The sequence below is a fragment of the Chelonoidis abingdonii genome, chromosome 25 (assembly GCF_003597395.2).
Source record: "Chelonoidis abingdonii isolate Lonesome George chromosome 25, CheloAbing_2.0, whole genome shotgun sequence".
In the NCBI taxonomy this organism is placed as follows: Eukaryota; Metazoa; Chordata; order Testudines; family Testudinidae; genus Chelonoidis; species Chelonoidis abingdonii.
Window position 1 is genome coordinate 8,393,848 of NC_133793.1, and position 17,235 is coordinate 8,411,082.

General features: G+C 48.9%; 1 protein-coding gene across 2 annotated transcripts in view; it reads left to right on the plus strand.

Moving 5' to 3' along the window:
- GRHL3 (grainyhead like transcription factor 3) overlaps positions 1-17,235 on the plus strand; it is a 44,968-nt gene that overhangs the window by 3,045 nt on the left and 24,688 nt on the right. For both annotated transcript variants that reach the window (XM_032789546.2, XM_075060802.1), the window contains exons 3-6: positions 11,288-11,474; positions 12,392-12,453; positions 14,602-14,938; positions 16,411-16,490. In XM_032789546.2, the coding sequence (XP_032645437.1) occupies positions 11,288-11,474; positions 12,392-12,453; positions 14,602-14,938; positions 16,411-16,490 (666 nt within the window). The remainder of the gene's footprint in view (positions 1-11,287; positions 11,475-12,391; positions 12,454-14,601; positions 14,939-16,410; positions 16,491-17,235) is intronic.

The window sequence follows — 17,235 nt, forward strand, 5'->3', positions numbered from 1 at the left end:
GGTTCTGAAGAGGATAGTGGTGAGTCCAGCTAGCACGACTCAAGCTCTTTCACCTGGTCCTTTCTGGTGTGCATCCTCTCCCCATCACCACACGCCTGTGACACACTGTTCAAAGACACAAAGAGGAGGGGACACGTCCTGAGGGGGTGTAAATCAGCACAGCTTTATTGACTTATAGACTCTAAAGCCAGAAGGGACCATCATGATCATCTAGGCTTAACCTCCTGCACATTGCAGGCCACAGAACCTCACTCACCCACTCCAGTAACGGGCCCCCCACCTCTGTCTGAGTTACTGATGTTCTAAAGTCATAATTTAAAGATGTCATGTTCCAGAGAATCCACCATTACACTAGTGATCTGTGCCCCATGCTGCAGAGGAAGGTGAAAAACTCCCCGTGGAGCTATGCTCCAGTTGAAGATCTGGCCCAAAATGATAAGGAACCCTCTTCCTCCATAGCAATTTTCAGCACAAAGAAGGTCTGGAAAGGGGCCAGTTTGGCAAGGGAGATGAGCCTTTTCGCATGTGATATAAATAAGATTTTAACGTACCCAGCCATCTCTGTTGAGCAGGTGTATAACATGGCACTGCTGCAGCATGTGGCTTTGAAAGAGTTAACCAAGAGCTACTCCCAGCTGTGGTTTTGTGGTCGAAACCATGATCGCCAGAAGCAAATTTTTGTCATGCACAAGGTGTGTTATTAAAACTTGAGTTATGCTCCTGGTGAATGAAAAGTTAAAGCCCTTTATTAAATCCTGGCTGCAAAGCAGAGAAGGGCTAACCGTACCGGCAGCAATGTATATTTTCAAGCAAATCATGGGTTTTGGTTTTATAAAATTATGTTGTGAGAGATTTGTAAATTAAAAACCCAAATAACTGCAACACAATGCATGGTAAAGGAACTAGAACCATTCTGAGTAAACCTTAGAGTCAGAGCAATGTTCAATCAACATTTATACAGTCTCTCTATTTATATATTGTGGATCAGGTTCCCAGCTGGCATAAATCAGCATAGCTACAGCGTAGTCAACAGAGCTAAGACTCTTTACTGAGGATCTGGTTCTGTATTGTGAGAGCCACTCTTTGGAATTTTGATCATCATCAAAACTATCATCCAAAAAACACTAAAATGTATATTCTGCACTTGGACCCGATTTAACATAGCACTTAAGCACGTGCTTAAGTTCTGTTGATTTGCATGGTGCTCATTCCAGGATCAGAGCCTGAAGTCCTCATAGACTGAACACTCAAGGACAATTATGCTCATGGTACACAATTGAAAAAATATTCCCCAATTTGTCTTAATTAGCCAGTGATCAAATTCAGACTAAAACTCCACCTCCAATGCATTATTCTCAATGAGCTCAGAGATTAAGCTCCATTGTTTGATTATTATTGTCATTTATTTGTATCATGCTCGTGCCTACGAGTTCCAATTATGGATCAGGATACCAAACAGACAGTCCTTTATATAATCTCAGTATAAGACAAGAGACAACAGGGGGATACAGACAGGCGGGGAGCACAAGGAAACAATGAGATGACACTAGTCGACATACTGTTAGTGGCCAAGCTCTTGTTCGTTGTCCTTGTTCTGTCTTCGGCATCCATGATGCCCTGTCTCCAGGAAACAGGTGGTTGAATTGTGTTACACCTAGGACTGGGTGAATCATATTCGTTCAACAGATATATTATTTGAAAAATATCATGACATTCGTTGATTATATGAAGAAAGATTTTCCCAGCATGGGGGAGACCTGCTCACAGGAGATCCTTGTGCCCCAGCGTGTACGGGCAGCTTTGGGAAACCTTACCAGCTACCAGTTGGGCTTCTGGAAAAGGCCATTCAGGAAGGGATTATGGTAGCCCGAGCCAGGCCAAAGTGTAACTTACCTATGAGGAGAAAAAAGAGAGGGGTTGGGGAGAGAATCGAAGGTGGAGGAAGAAAAAGGAAATGCAGGAAAGAGGAGTGTCCAGAGAGGAAGTAAAAACAGGAAGGAAGGAAGGAGGAAAAAGAAAGATACATAGGTAATTGTAGTGTGTGTGAGAGAGAGAAAGCGTGACACCTGGGGTCAAGTTCCAGCTCTGCCACTGACTTCCTGTGTGACCCTGGACAAGTCACTTAGCCTGTCTGTGCCTTTGCTATTCTTAGTACTGTACTTCTTTAAAATGAAAGCTGAGATTCTCACAAATTCACCTGACTTCAGGAGCTGGTCATGTCTAGGGTGACCAGATGTCCCAATTTTATAGGGACAGTCCTGATATTTGGGGCTTTTTCTTATATAGGTGCCTATTACACCCCACCCCATCTCGATTTTTCACCCTTGCTATCTGGTCACCCTAGTCATGTCACTCAAAGTCCTTGAATGCTATGGTGATGAGGGTGGAACAGGAACCTGAATAGAACAGAATGGGGCCTTGATCTCTGTCAGCTATCACAATATAAATAATAAATAAATAAATGACTGGACTAAACCCAGGTCATCTGAAGAGCTGTCAAAAACATTCAATTTTGCGTGAAAGATTGTGAATCCACTTGTGCCTATTCTCATGATTATTACTGTGAGAATATATTTGGTGGATTTTTTCCCCTTAAAGTGCCTGTTCCTGGAGTCAGGTTAATAAATGAGAATCTCAGTTTTCATTTAAAAAAGAAGTAAGCTTCTAGCCCTCCTGGTTGTAGAGATAAGTTTGAGAATGTGATGCCTATATGCTCCAAAATGAGAGTGCCTATAAAAAACACTCCGAACACCATATTTTTAAAATCTCATGATTTTTAAGCCAATCTTGTGGTTTGGGAGAGTTCTCATGAATTTTGAATGCTTAGAGTTGGTGATCATAGAATATCAGGGTTGGAAGGGACCTCAGGAGGTATCTAGTCCAACCCCCTGCTTAAAGCAGGACCAATTCCCAACTAAATCATCCCAGCTAGGGCTTTGTCAAGCCTGACCTTAAAAACCTCTAAGGATGGAGATTCCACCACCTCCCTAGGTAACCTATTCCAGTGCTTCACCACCCTCCTAGTGAAAAAGTTTTTCCTAATATCCAACCTAAACCTCCCCCGCTGCAACCTGAGACCATTACTCCTTGTTCTGTCATCTGGTACCACTGAGAACAGTCTAGATCCATCCTCTTTGGAATCCCCTTCAGGTAGTTGAAAGCAGCTATCAAATCCCCCCTCATTCTTCTCTTCTGCAGACTAAACAATCCCAGTTCCCTCAGCCTCTCCTCATAGGTCATGTGCTCGAGCCCCCTCATCATTAATACAGAATGTGTGTGTATATTAACATAAGGATCTCTCTGTCTCTCAATCCATCCTTCAAGGTTGTATATTTATCTGTCTGTAATGAATATGAATAAGAGAGAGACAGTCAGCAAAGGTTCAAACCCAGATTTTCAAAAGTGCCTACTGATCTTGGGTGCCCAATTAGAGGTATCTTAAAGGAACCTTATTTTCAAAGGATGAGTGCTCAGCCCCTTCTGAAAATCAGGTGCTTACAAACATCAGTTTGGGCCCTGAAAAACAGGCACACAAAATCACTGGTCGCTTTTGGAACGCTCACCTTAATTTCTTAACTGTGAGCTATTTCCTTGGTTTAATGTCCTGGACTCTGTCTTATTTCATTGAAGCTTCATTTCTATGGATTTGTAGCGTTCTTTTTTAAATAGGATGGTTTATGAAATATCTTCTAATAATTACTGTATACACGGAAATGTCCTTAGCACATGTGACGAGGTGGTGTTTAGTATCAGATAGTAAGCTGTTACAATTAATTCATTCACATGATACACAGGTATTTGGCAGAAATGTTAACGAACCAGAAAGCTTGTTTGGTGGACTCAGATTAGATCGAAAAGGATTTAAAGAACATGCGTAGTTTTGTTGTGTTAACTCGGATCAGGTAGTTGGTAACTTGACTGCTTGCTGCTGGTACTGTGTATGGAGCCCTCAGTAACAGTGTTAGCAAGTAAGAAGTGCCCGCAGCTCTGTCACTAGGCTATGGGATTGCTCTATATAGCTCCTCTCATGTGAGAAAAGGAGGAAATGTCTGGTAGGAGTAGGAATCGGGACTCCTGGGTTCTAGCCATGGGTCTGCTACTGATTAGTTGGGTGACTTTGGGAAAGTCACTTAACAACATTCTCGATGGCTCAGTTTCCCTACCTGTGATAATGAGCTCGCTCCTAGGGGTGGAGGGAGAATGGGCCAGAAAAGGGCAAAAGACAAAATGATTCTGAGCTACAAACACACACCCAGCAGGGCTGGGGAGCATGTCCTGCTCTATTACATTACACAGGTAGGGACTGCCCAGGGGAACGACTTGGATCAGGCCCATCAGCTGTTGTGACTTTGCAGTGAAAGGAGCCGTGGGTGGGTCAGTGGGGCTATGGCTAATCTGAGCCTGGGCTTACGTGGAGCACATCCCATTGCCTGTTTATTCCTTTTGGCTGCCCCCGCAGCAGGGCCCTGCCCTCTTCCCTCCCGCATGCTGGGTGTGCCAGGCCTTTCTTTTGCTAGATCCTGCTCCACTGAAGGCCCATCCCTTGAGGTGCTGAGTGCCTACAGCTCCTGCTGGCACTGGTCACGTTTCTTCACTTGAGATCCCAACACGTTTTCCACCTACCCCTCCCTTCTTCACTGCCTGATCTCACACGTATGCCTGTGCTGTGTCTAGGCCGGTGCATCCCTGGGGTGAGCTACCTTTCCACACGCACATGGTGCCCAGGTCGCCCGTTTCCAGGGGCAAGCGGAAAAGGTTGTCTTCTCTGAGAGTCCACATGGGAGCTAGGAGGCAGGACCACGTGGGGGGTGGGCAAGTGGGGCAAGTTGCCCCAGGTTCCGGGCCCCGCAGGGGCCCCCACGAGAGTGTTTTTGGGCCCCTAGAGCAAGGTCCTTCACTTGCTCCAGGCCCCTGGAGCTTCTTCCGCTCCGGGTCTTTGGCGGCACTTCGGCAGCGGGGGGTCCTTCTGCTCCGGGACCTGGCGCCGAAGTGCCAGGTCTTCGGCAGCAATTTGGTGGCGAGGACTCCGCCGCCGAAGACCCCAGGCCCCCTAAATCCTCTGGGCGGCCCTGCTAGGAGGCAGAGCGGGGAATTTCTAATTGCTGCACTAAACTGCCCCAGTTGGAAACATGCTCTAAGCAGATTGTGCTGGGGAAGGAAACTCTCTGTGTCAGGAAGTGACACTGCACTTAGCACTGCTTACTTGGCAACTGTAAAAATACAGGAATAAACTGTCATCATTCGTTTGTATACGTCTATTTTAAGTGTCTGTCTCTTTCTGTGTGTCTGTGCTTTGCAGGTATGCCTGTGTGTGTTTCTTTGTGGCTGCATGCTTGCCGAAAGGCTGGATCGGAGCTTTGCCTCTCGATTTATTTGTTAATTATTATTTTATCCAAACACTCCTGAGCAGGGATGGAATCAGAGCGGAGGTTCGTCTCCAGCAGCTCTGCACTTAGCTTGTTTCAGAGAGTGCTGTTCTGCTCTGGGGGGAAGCCTGGCTCACTGGGCCTTGCTCATGGCTGGGTGAAACCTGCATGCCTCCAGATGCAGGCGTGCTTCACCGATGCTCTTTATGCTGCCTGCTCTGTAAGCTGCAATGCTGATCCCATCCGAGTCCCCTTGTTGGTGTAGGTTGCTGTAGACTGGACCTTTGAATGGGAGGAACAAGGTTACTCCAGCAAAAGGCCAGTCTTGTGGGGTACAGCATGGCTGAATGGCAGCCCCAATGTGAATAATCTGGCATATGGCTAGACCCAGACCTCTGTGCTGAAGCTTTGGATGCTCACCACTGGCTGCTGTGGGTGCTCAGTTCCTGCTCGTGTACTGTACAGGCATGAGCGTCTGCTGTGACCCGTATTTATGCAGTGGCTCTAACAGGTTACCAGAGTGCAGACAGAAAGGCAGACAATGGGGAGGTTTTTTTCCCCACTTGGCTGCTTGTTCCATCTCGCCCCCTTTGGGCATAGCCCCCGATGTTTGCTCGTGGTCAGAAGGCCGGCATTGGGATAGTACGGAAATAAAAGGGGGAAGATGGAGCTGTCACTGAGTGGGATGGGGCAGGGAGTCACTTGGTGGCAGACTCTAAATGGTTTGGAAACAAAGAGACTGCACAAAACTCAGGCACTGCTTTGCTTAGCAGGGACAGCTCTCTGCACACACCGGGAGAGACGCCCTCCGTCCCGTGTGTTTGTTTCAATAGCTGATCCCTTTTAGTCTGAGGGCCACACAAAGGCAGCTGCTTGTAAAAGGAAAGTTTGTTTTACCAAACAGAAAGAAGACCGTTTGCACTGGGCTCAGCGTTAGCTTGACAAATGCAACAAGGAGGGTGTGGGCCTTCGAGGGTGGTGGTTGGAGTGAATCTGGATCCAAAGTTCATGGGGGTTTGGATCTGGGGTTTTGGATCAAGCTCATCTCTTGCCTGCACCCAGATTTACGGAGGTTGTGATGCAGGGCTGGAGACAACCTGTAGTAATCGCAGCAGCAGGGCATGCTGGTGTATTGCAGCCAAGCACACCAAAAGGCAGAAAAGTGACCCTAAAAATGGCACCTGCTCCTTGGATGACACATCTGCTTCTCTCCTAGCCCAAGCCCGTGGTTATATATATGAGGCCATCTGTACATTGCAGAGTTTTGTCAGCATAGCTATAGTGGTCAAGGGTGTGGAAAAAACAGTCCCTAGCTAAAATAGTGATGCTGGCAAAACCCCCCAGTGTAGGTGCAACTATGCTGACAGAAGAGTGCTTCTGCTGGGATAGCTAATTTCATCTGGGGAGGGGGTGTTGCTCCTTCTGTCCACATATGCTGCATCTACACTCGGGATCTCTGCTGGTGTAGCTCTATGGGCAAAGCATTTGCAGTGTAGACAAGATTTTAGTTAACCCTGCTGATCCCTCCCCACCCCCACACAGGTGGGAGAGCGAGCTGGATTCTGTTCTGCTTGACGCATCATCCACAGAACTGTCAGATGAATTCTGACTGCAGATCCTTTTCAATGGAGGGTAAGAGCGAAAATTCTCTGTTTCAGATCCAAGGTTGACTTTTTATCAGTGATGGTTAGAAAAATCAGCTTTGGATTATACTGTTACGCCTTTTGACCTGAGAATCTGGCCAAAATTCAGCATCCTTTGGGTTGTTTCCATAAACAGGAGAAATTCATGATGGAGTCAGGTGTCTTCAATGCAGTCCTTTTTAATTACAAAGAATGTACAAAGTCCTGCTTCCCTGAACACAGGAGGAGCCAAACAACTGGAGAGAGTTCCTTTGCTCACAATTCCAAGCCCTTTCCAGCCAGCACTTAACCCAAAAGCTCAGTCTCTCAGAGCCATGCTTGTTCTGGCTGTATCCTTGGCTTTCTTAGCCACTTCTTGCTCTGGGTATGTTTACGCTGGTGTTGAGAGACAATGGACCTGTGCTAGCTCTGCTCAAGTTAGTGAACTAAAAATAGTAGAGTAGCGTGGCACAGCTGCCTGAGCACAACCTCATCCAAGATCTTGTGTGTGTCCTCGGGCGGCTAGCCCATACTGCTGTGGTCACACTGCTTTCTGTAGCAGGCTAGTTTGAACACAGTGTCTGTGCGTACGTTTGTCTGATCTGGGAATTGTACACCTAGCTGCAGTGTAGACATACCCTCAATTGTAGACATACCCGCAATCTGTTCTGATGGTGCTTCTCTCTCTCTCTCTCTCACGCGCACACACACACACACAGCCCCAGCCTTAAGCCATTATCAGCCTTAAGCTGCTGGTCCAGACTTTGGTGGTTTCCATTGTTTCAGTTATCAGTAAACAAAGGGCATTGAATGCAGGCTTTTAGTGCCAGCACTTCTCAGCCATAACCATATCAGCGCCACGCTTCCGAGCTGGAAAGCAAATGAGAGAGAAGAAATACAGGCCCCAGAAATGTCATTGTTGGCTGGATCCTCGACTAGTGTAAACCACTGTTATGCCACTGACACGTGGTAACATTTTCAAAAGTCGCCCTTTTTAGCATGCTCAGAGGAAGACTCCCCAGCCAGCCAGCAAGATGGAACCATTAGCTCCTGACCCTCCACAGGCAGTGTACAATGTGGTGTGTCAACAGTTTATTGTAATTTGGCCTTAATAGAAAGTTTTTTTAAAAAAATGAAAGTGACTTTCATCTCTAAGTACCTGTCACTTTAAAAATGGGGCTTAGGCTCCTCAGGCATTTTTGGAACTTTTACCTGTTGTAGACAAGAGCTGGGCACAAGCTGCAAAGATTGAGGAATCTGGTTCTCCCTCTGCCTTGCTCTTTGGAGGGCAAAGCAGGTGTAAAAATGGTATCACTCTGATTCAGTGGCACTGTACACCTGCTGTGAAATCCCTTTGCACAGGCGTTAATGGCGGGCGGTGCAGGGGAGACAAAGGGTCTGGATCCAGATGAGTGTTTTCCCAAAGTGTGAGAGGGTTTGGATCTGGGGTGCTGGTTCCAAACCATTTCTTATTTTAACAGAGGTGCTTTTCTAACCTCCTCTGCACCTTACTGTTTCGTCTTTCCGTGGTGCGTTTCTTTCTGCTGATCCCAAGCGATAGGAATTGAGTCTCACCCCCCAGAGTAGGCTGTGCTGCTGACTGTTCTTCCTTGAGCAGATTGGGTTGAGAATGGGTGAGGATTCCTGCCCAGACAGGATTGAACAGCCTCGGCGACAGCCATGAAATCTGAGTCATCCCGTGCTCCTCTCCTTAGAGACAGGCAGAGCAGCACTGAAGGGGAGGGAAGGCTGCGTGAGAACTGCCAGAGACAACGAAACTCGCAAACACCTGGTGCAGTTTCACGTACAGAGTGAAACCAAGGTTAGAGCATCAGCCCAGCCGGCGAGGGCGAGGAAATGAAGGGCAAATGCAGCATCTCCGTTATACCAGCAGCTGGGTGGGGGGTGGGGGGGGGCTGCAAAAATAGGGCAATATGGGACCAGCGTGTTAAATGAGCAAAGAGCAGAACAGGCAGCTTATTCTCCCAGTATGGTTCTGTCCAGTGCTGTTCTGGGGGAAATTGGGCACCGCTAGGTTGTTACAGCCGCAGCTTCGCTGGGGGAAAGTTAGGCCCACATCCTCAGAGGCATTTAGGCACCTAATGCCTGTTGATTTCAACGGAAATTAGGGGCTTAAATACTGTTGAGGATCTGGGTCTTTAGTGTCCCCACAACTCGGGCTCTGGACCTGAGGATGAAAAGGCCTGTGTACCATCTTCAGCACCACTCCCACCAGTGGAGCTGCAGCAGTGGGAGGTTAGTGCTGACATGGCCTCTGAAACCATCCTGTTCTTCCTGCAATCTCAGAGCTGGGCTGCCAGACAGGATGGAGCAAAAGGCAGCAACGCTAATTCAGGCCAAATGTTCCCCTTGGATGCAGGCCCACAGCTCTGGTTGCCTTCTCCAAAACAGCCATTGAGCACATGGCCCGTAGGGGGAAGAGTTCTCTCAGGACACCTGTGTGATTTCCTGCATCGCAGAACCAAAGGGAGCCGAAAGGACCCGTTGTTAATAATAATAATGAGCTATGTAGTGCCTATGGGTCTGGCTGGTTGGTCACGCCTAGGGCTGTGAAAATGGGCTCCTGAAGCCTGCACCAGTGGGTAGCAGCCCCCTTCAGCTAGCACAAGAGCCGTTTGAATAAGCCAGTGGTTTTTAACTTGTGGTCTGCGGAGACCTGAGGGTCCGCAAACTATGCCTAAGACTTCCAAAGGGCTCCGCGCCTCCATTCGAAATTTCTATGGGTCCGCAGATGACAAAGGGTTGAAAACCATTAGAAGAAGCAACAGTGGGTCTTGCAGGTGCAGATGGGGCATGAGAACAAAGCTGGAAACTTGTTTGAAAATGAATCACCAATGTCTCACTGAAGATCAAACCCGAGGACTCCTTATGGACTGACAGAAGGCCCGTGGGCCCGATAGAGGGGTCAAAGCAGCAGTGAGTAGCGCTGGTTGAGAAACGATTTTCCCTGGAAGTTTCACCCAGAATGAGATTCCAGCTGAATTTTCCTATTAACTAACTTTTTCATTGCAAAACCGACAGTCCAAAAATGACCCAGTTCTCAGCAGCTGAAAACTGTTTTGTTTTTTTTTAAAAGCTGAGGAGGGGAGGTTGGTTGCTGTTTTTTCAATCCTCTACCTCCAATTTAATAGAAAATGGCTATTTCCCATGGAATTTTGATGTTAAAATATAAAGCAATTTATTGTCAACAACAAAAAAATGTTTTAAATGAAAAATGTCAACCAGCTGTAGTGGTGATGTCATGGAGGGGTGGATTGTCAGCATCTCAGGGGTATGATCAACAGATTCTGTGGGATAAAATGCCCCACTGGGCCCAGCAGGTGCTGCAAGCTGGGTCTGCTACTCATCCCGTCCCCTCTGAGTGGTTACAGCCCAGCTGAGCAGAATGCACAGGGACAACTAGACATTTTTGGCTCTGATCTACTGAATAATACCATGGGTTGAAAGAGGAAAGGAAAGGTGCCCGAGGTGTGTATCTCACAGCAAGGTAATTGTGTGTCTGAGAGCCTATTGAGGCAGAATTTAGAGAGCTGGGGAAATTGAAAGCGCAGAACACAGATGGGGCACTATTCAGTGTACATGAGGGAAGCACAATCGGACCAGTGGAATTTCCTCCCTGGAACTGGAATTCTGTTGATCACATCAAAAATGATTTTAAAAGAGTATGTTAGAACTGACTTTAAAGTTTACAAAGTCAGGAAACCATGAGGGATTTGGATTCATCCCGTGAGACCACATGGCGTGGTTCCCCAGGGATCATTTCTCCTCCTTGCGGACCCCCGTTGCCGCAATGCAAAAAGTGAAAAACAACGAGCTCGCAATGTCACGTTACCCTTTTGCACTGAGTAAAAGAAAGTGAGTGCGAAGCAGCCCGTGTGCCACCCCGCACAGGCACAGGATGTGCCCTGGGTGGGGATGTCCGGGTGGAAGCATGCTCTAGTGGTCAGAGCGTTAGCAAAGGCTGCTCCGCTGTGCTGCCATTCCCCTGCTGGGGCTGAGGCATCCGTTTGTGGCCAATAGGATGGCTGCAGCAGAAGGCACCTGCCTGGCTCCCCTCCATAGCGCCTGTCAGGATAGGCCGTGGCCCTAACACTGCACAAAACGCAGCCGCAAATGGGCTTCCCAGAGCAGCCGAGAGGAGTAGGCGTCCGCTGCCCACTGAGTTCCAGTGGCTCCTTTGAGAATCCCAGCCCACGTTGGTTCTGTGCCCGTTGAAAGGAGCGCTGGGAAACGTCCTGGCCGTGACTGGTTGCCTTCACCCCCACCTCACTGGCTCAGTTTCAGGTCTATGTGCTTCCTGAAGAACGACAGCATGAACTTCCCGAAATTCTCCTACACCAATGAAGACGAAGCCTGGAAAAGCTACCTGGAGAACCCCCTGACAGCCGCCACCAAGGCCATGATGAGGGTGAATGGAGATGATGACAGCGTAGCTGCCCTGAGCCTCCTCTACGATTACTACATGGTACGTTCCTAGTGGGCACCGTGTGCCCTCAGTTAGCCTCATAGGCACCACCATTTCATTTTCCCCAGGGGTTCTCCACCCCCACTCCGCCCCTTCCCCCAAGGCCCTGCCCATGCCCTGCCTTCACCCCACCCCTTCCTCAAGGCCCCACCCTTCGCTCCACCTCTTCCTGCCCCAGTTGTGCCCCCTCCCCAAGGCCTCCGCCTACCGCTCGCTGCTCTCCACCATCCCCCAAACTCCTCCCCGAGCCCCCAATCAGCTGTTTGATGTTGCCCCCGGTTAGCTAATCAAGGGTGCCACCAAACAGCTGATCGGCAGCACCGCCAAACAGCTGTGGCTGGTGGCTGCTTCGTCTTTTTTTTTCTGTGTGTGCTCTAGGCCCAGAGCAGTCACAGAGCCAGTGCCTGTGGTTAGCCTGTTACTCTGCAGCCTGGGGGAGGCTGCATGAGTGCTCAGTGATTTATCTGAAGCATGTTACAACGGTGCATTGTATAGCGCGCTGTGTAGCCACTCTTGATCCTGGCAGCAAAATAAAACCACCTCCAACGAGGGGCGGTAGCTTCATCACTAGGAGTGCGACTCCTGGCGACAGTGTGTTTTTTCACACCCCTGAGTGACAAAAGTTTTAACGACATAAGTGCCAGTGTAGACAAAACCCTTAGGTACTTCTCATGGCTCCCATTACCAAAGTATCTGAGAACCTCACAGCTGTGAACATCTGGATCCACACAACACCCTGGGGAGGTGGGGCACTGCTTTAGTGTAGAGAAGGGAAAATAAGGCACAATTCACACAGAATTCGGTAGAGGAGGGAAGCAAATTTAAGACTCCTGAGTCCCAGTCTAGGGCCTTAGCCACTAGACTACACTTATGTAAATCTGTGGCAGTGAGGGAGCCGTTGCTTTGCCCTTTTGCAGGTCCCAAAGGAGAAGAGGATCCTTCCACCTGGTATGATGGGACGCAATGAACTGGGAAAAAGGTTAGACCGAGTCTTGCTGTCTGTCTGCTGCTGGCATGCATGATGGATCTGTTAGTTTGCATAAAACAGACTTCAAAGCACAGCGTTATTACTAACAACAGTGGAGGCTATTAACAGAGACACACATTAAAATTCCTGCGGCCAGATCCTCAGTGTGTGTAAATGGATCTTTGCTGATTCACAGCAGCTGGGGATCTGCCCCATTGAAGTCAGTGGAGATATGCTGATTTACATCAACAGGATTCAGCAGAACCAGGCTAACACCAGCCAAGGATCTGTTCTTTTGTGTCCCTCCTTGTGACACTGGGCCAGGGCAGAGGGACTATTTCTCTGTTGCTGGGCTGGAATCACAGAGTTGGCATGGACTTATTGACTTGATAAGAGTTTTCCATTTCAACTGCTTCCAGTTTGCCCAGCGTTCTCCTCTGATGTCCTCATAGGCTTCAAGGCTGTTCAGAGAATTCACTGAGACAGTAAAGGCCCATTAGGCTCAGGGAAGTCAGTGCCCCTTGCTGGACACTGTGTACCTTGGCAATCTGCTCTGCATAACTATGTTTGAAGCACTTGACCTACAATGGACAGTTGTATGACACTTTATTCCTTCCTGGCAGCTAAGTCCTTCTGTTCTCCTGGCCCGGCGGATGGGCTGTGTGCATTATTTTCAGCAGTGCTCTCTGTTTGTAGGAGCTGGGTACACGTATAGTTTTTAATAATGGCAACAGAGCTGCACGTGCTAATGCAGGGCCAGACCCTGAGCTGCGGTAAAACGGCGCCGCACCTTCAACTTCAATGGAGCTAAGAGTTCTGCAGTAGCTGAGGATCTGGCCCCCAAACGAATTTGGTGGCTGGGCTGCTTTCAGCATTTCAGACCTGTAGGTTATTTAAATATTTGCTTTCCAGCTGGGGTTCGGGCTCCCTGCTGACCTGTTGCAAAGGGGTGACACTCCCCTCCCCTCACTAGCAGAGGAGGTAGGGGAAGAGTTAGTTTTCAGGACATTTACTGGTTGTCTGAGCACTGACGTACTCAACACGGGTGTGAGGAGCCATTGTGTGTTCCATGGATCCCTGAATAGAAGCTCGTGAAGCAAAGAAGATGGCAGCTGCTGCTCCTCCTTCGCTTCCTTGGGGTCAGCTGGGGCTGCCAAGAGGAGTGTGGGTTACTAGCACGGGTGTGTGTGTGTTCTTCTCTGTATGGAAACAGAAACAGGGGTGATAATTTATCACCACCAGCTAGGCCGGGGCTGCAGACCTGGCGGTATCAGACTGAGGCCCAGAGGGGGACAGGATTCTGTCCGGTAGAAGTGCTGTTTGCTTGGTAGCCTAGGGTAGCTGCATTTTATTCTTCTGCAAGAAAAAAAATAATAATCTTTTCTGGCCCAATGGCACTATGGAGTCTTCAGCTTTGCTTTATTCCCAGGCTCTGTCCCTTTTGCTCTTGCTTTGAAGTTTGCCCCTATCTATCTCACTTCACTGTTGCCAACTCTCATGATTTTATCCCAAGTCTCACAATGCTGGGGGCGTTTTTCAAAGCTTTGGCTCCTGGAGTCATGTGAATATGTATGAGAACCTCAGCTTTCTTTTTAAAACATAAAGTAAGTTTCCAGCCCTGGTGTTTGCAAAAGAGCACCTGAATATGCAAACCCTAAAGGCTCAAAACCCAGAAATCAAATAAAACCACCAATTTTTTTAAAAATCTCATGATTTTTAAGCCATTCTCGTGGGGCTGACTCATGATTTCTGAATGCTTGGGGTTGGCCCTGCTGCTATGTTGTTAATATTTAATATCCCAAGCAGAGATGAGCTGATCTAAAACCCAGGCCTGTCTCTAAGCACCAGCTATTGCTGCTAAAAGCTTATCCTCTGACTTCCTATGAACCTTGTAATCCTGCGAGGGGCTGAGTGCCCCCAGTGGCCGTTGATGCCATTGGGAATTGATGGGGGACTCTGCACCTTGCAGCATTGCAGCTACAGGCAAAGGGATGAAGCCAGGGGGTCCCTTATTTAGGGCTCTCCAGGCTGGCTGTACTAGGATTCCTGGAGTCTGCTACCCCCCAATATACAGCTTGCTTCTTCATCTCGGGTCTAGTTCTGCAAACCCACGGCTCAGTGTCTCCTGCCCCTGTTTCTGATGGGATCCTTTCTCCCTAGGAACTGTCACGGAATGGAGTACGACCCCGAGATCTCATCCTTCGAGGGGTCTGCCCACCTCATGAAGCTCCTGGCCGAAAACATTTCTGGGACCCAAGAATATTCCGACCTACCTAAGAAAAATGGCTTGAGTCTAGAGGGTGTCCCCATGCCCCTCAAGCCGGCCATCCTGCTCCCCAGCACCAGCAAGCTGGAGCCCTCCCCTGAAAACTACGCCATCGCCTCGGGGGATGTGTACGACAATGGCTCACTGAGCTCCCTCTTCGAGACCATCCATGTGGTGCCACAGCAGCAGAGGTGGCAGCCAGACAGCACTTTCAAAGATGATCCGCAGGAGGTCAGGCGCTGTTGTGGGCAGTGTGGTTTAGTGGCTAGCGGGACTCAGGAGACTGGGTTCTAGTCCTGGTTGTGCTACTGGTAGCCCAGTGGCATTGATATAGTGGGGGTTAGCTTAATATGGAGATACACCTATCTCATAGAACTGGAAGAGACCTTGAAAGGTCATCGAGTCCAGTCCCCTGCCTTCACAGCAGGGCCAAGAACCATCCCTGACAGATTTTTGCCCCAGATCCCTAAATGGTCCCCTCAAAGATTGAGCTCATAACCCTCGTTTTAGCAGGCCGATGCGCAAACCACTGAGCTGGTGCTGAAAGCAATTGAACAAATCTCTAACCCCTGTATCTGATAGAAACCACTTCAAGCCAAGGGGTGCTGCTGCACCTCCTGCATCTCTAGGGTGACCTTCACCTCTCTGTGCCTCAGTTTCCCCATCTGTAAAATGGGGATACTGTCCTCCTTTGTAAAGCCTTTTGAGATCTGCTGTTGAGACGCTTATCATCATCATCTAGGCAGCTGCCAATGAGTGAGACAGCGCCTCCTGCTGCAATATGCATCCACATGGAACAAATCCAATGCAGTCAGGTGGGATGTGGCTCCAGTTTAGACCCAGGGCCAAATTCAGACCTGGTGTAAGTGGGCACAGATCCCATCAGAGTCTTTGGATCAAATGCAGCAGTGACTTAAGTGGTGGAGTAAGTCACGCACCTGGTACATCTGGGAGTGTGATTTGCACAGCATTGGCATGTGAGGGGTATATAAAACAAGTGTGACACACTGAGGGGTGTGGAGCAACATCCAGTGGGTGTGATAAGAAGAATGGGTGAAGCGGCTTCTTAACCTTCCACCTGCCCATTTGCCCTGCTACACCCTTCTGCCCCGAGGTGTGTACATTACTCATTGTGCATGGAAGGCCTGATCAGAGAACACTGCATTGCGTAAGCGCTCACACCCATCTCCTCAGCAACTTCCCCTCATGCGTCATACGCCACCATTTGCATCTCTGCTGAAGTTGGCCCTGACCCGTTGTCAGTAGCATGTTACTCGTGATGGCTCAGGATTTGACCAGAAAATTCAGAAAGAGTCCTACTCTCTGTGGCTGAGACACCACAAATAGTCATGCCTGCTTTCCGGGAAAAGCGTTAACTGTGGGCTAGTTAGAGGCATCCTGGTTTGCCTCAATTGGAAAATGTCCCCACCTGAGAGGTGGACTTCAGAGCAGAGTCTCTAATTCTGGGCCTGATCATGCAGTCCTTACCTACTGGAGTCAATTGGAGCTTTGCATTAGAGACCTCATCCAACTCCCATTGAATCAATAGTCTTTGCATTGACTTTGGGAGATGAATCAGGCCTTCAGACTCCAGGACTGGCTGCTTGTAATGTTTGTAGCTCCTATTATTAATCACCGGTGCAGCAGGGGGGAAGTGGGAAAAGATTCCACTTTCATTTATCCTGGGTTCATTTTCCCTACAGTCACTGCTCTTCGGTGATATCCTCAAATCCCAGCCAGACCAGACGTGCTCCGAGGGTTACCCTGCTGATGGCGCTAAGAGGTAATCAACAGTTCGTTAGTCTGGCCTGTCCCCTGGTTTCCAGTTCACCTGGCAGCAGTCACTTCCCCTCATTTCCTTTGCCCAGCTGCCGATCTGGGTGGGCACTCACCTTGGCAGAGTTACAAAATGAATATTTCCACAAGGGTGATCCAGTCTGGAATAATGTCCTTAGTGTACTGAGGATGAGCGTGCTGTCACGAGGGGTGGAGTTCAGTGCGTGTGAAAGCAAAGGGCTCTTAGCATTGGTTAGGGTTTGAGATATTGCTTGTAGAGAAAGGGTCTAGACCAAAACCTTAGATCCAAATCAGCCTTCACAGGGAAGTGTTTTTTCCCTCTCCCTGTCTCCACCTGGAAACCTGACGTGTCAGCAAACACAAGAGAACCTTCTCTAGTCATGAGCTTCCCCGCTCACCCTGGCAAGACTCAGGGAACCACACTGTTGACTTTGCTTTGGATAAAGCAGCCAGGTGATGGGCCTTTAGAAGCCTGTCCCCTGTCCATAGGGAGCACAGAGGCAGAGGATGCTGAGCAGGCTTCCCCACGCAGCTCAGCCAACCCCAATCCAGCTTGAACCCCGATCTCCCTGCTAAGGACCTTCTGCTGCAATTGTGGCCAGCCAGGGGGCGTTTACACACTGCACAGAGTCCCTGCTGCGTTCTTGGGTTGAGACCACATGCATTCAGGGTTCCAGAGGGCTGATTCTCCTCTTGCTTACACTAGTGTAAATCAGGAGTAAGCCACTGAC